Below are 580 nucleotides of genomic sequence, written 5' to 3'. Positions count from 1 at the left end.
TACTGTAGCTCATTATAACGTACCTGTCCACACCAATGGCAGTGAGAGTGAAGACTGACACGTATACCGTCACAGGTTGGATGAGGTAAACCAGGTAGCACATGAATCGCCCGAACACCCAGCCACGTGGATTAAAGGCATAGGCCAGTGTGAAGGGGACGCAGGTGGCGCACATTAGCATGTCGGAGAAGGCCAGGTTTCCGATGAAGAAGTTGGTGACGTTGTGCATCTTGCGTGTGCAGCAAATGACGTAGAGGAGCAGGTAGTTCCCGAAAACGCCAACCAAGGCCACCAGGGTGTAAAAGGGGATGATAAGCAACTTGAAGGACTGCAGCAGCTCCACACCCACAAACTGGGAGCTGCGCTTGGAGGAGCTGTTCTGCAAGGCCACTTCAAAGACGTAATCTGTGTTATTTCCATTTATGTCGATGTGCAGTGTTGCACATGAATGGTTGGTGACCTCCTCCACCCATCCACTGACTGTGCTCTCCATCCCAGGATTATGTCAGCCTGTGGGTAAAAAAAAAAAAAAATCATTTAATTTTTCTTTCCTAATTTTTTTTAAATTTTATACACCCAT

The 580-nt window shown here is 47.6% G+C and overlaps 1 protein-coding gene across 1 annotated transcript in view; it reads right to left on the bottom strand.

Annotated features, from left to right (window-relative positions):
- The window catches only part of prlhr2a (prolactin releasing hormone receptor 2a), a 4,286-nt gene extending 3,706 nt beyond the window's left edge, over window positions 1-580 (bottom strand). The window contains exon 1 of the mRNA XM_008336667.3: window positions 24-580. Coding sequence (XP_008334889.3) covers window positions 24-493 — 470 coding nt within the window. The 5' untranslated portion in view covers window positions 494-580. The remainder of the gene's footprint in view (window positions 1-23) is intronic.

The sequence above is a fragment of the Cynoglossus semilaevis genome, chromosome Z (genome assembly GCF_000523025.1).
Source record: "Cynoglossus semilaevis isolate Cse_v1.0 chromosome Z, Cse_v1.0, whole genome shotgun sequence".
In the NCBI taxonomy this organism is placed as follows: domain Eukaryota; kingdom Metazoa; phylum Chordata; class Actinopteri; order Pleuronectiformes; family Cynoglossidae; genus Cynoglossus; species Cynoglossus semilaevis.
Note: the sequence above shows the minus strand (reverse complement) of the source record. Positions and strands in the feature narration are given on the sequence as shown.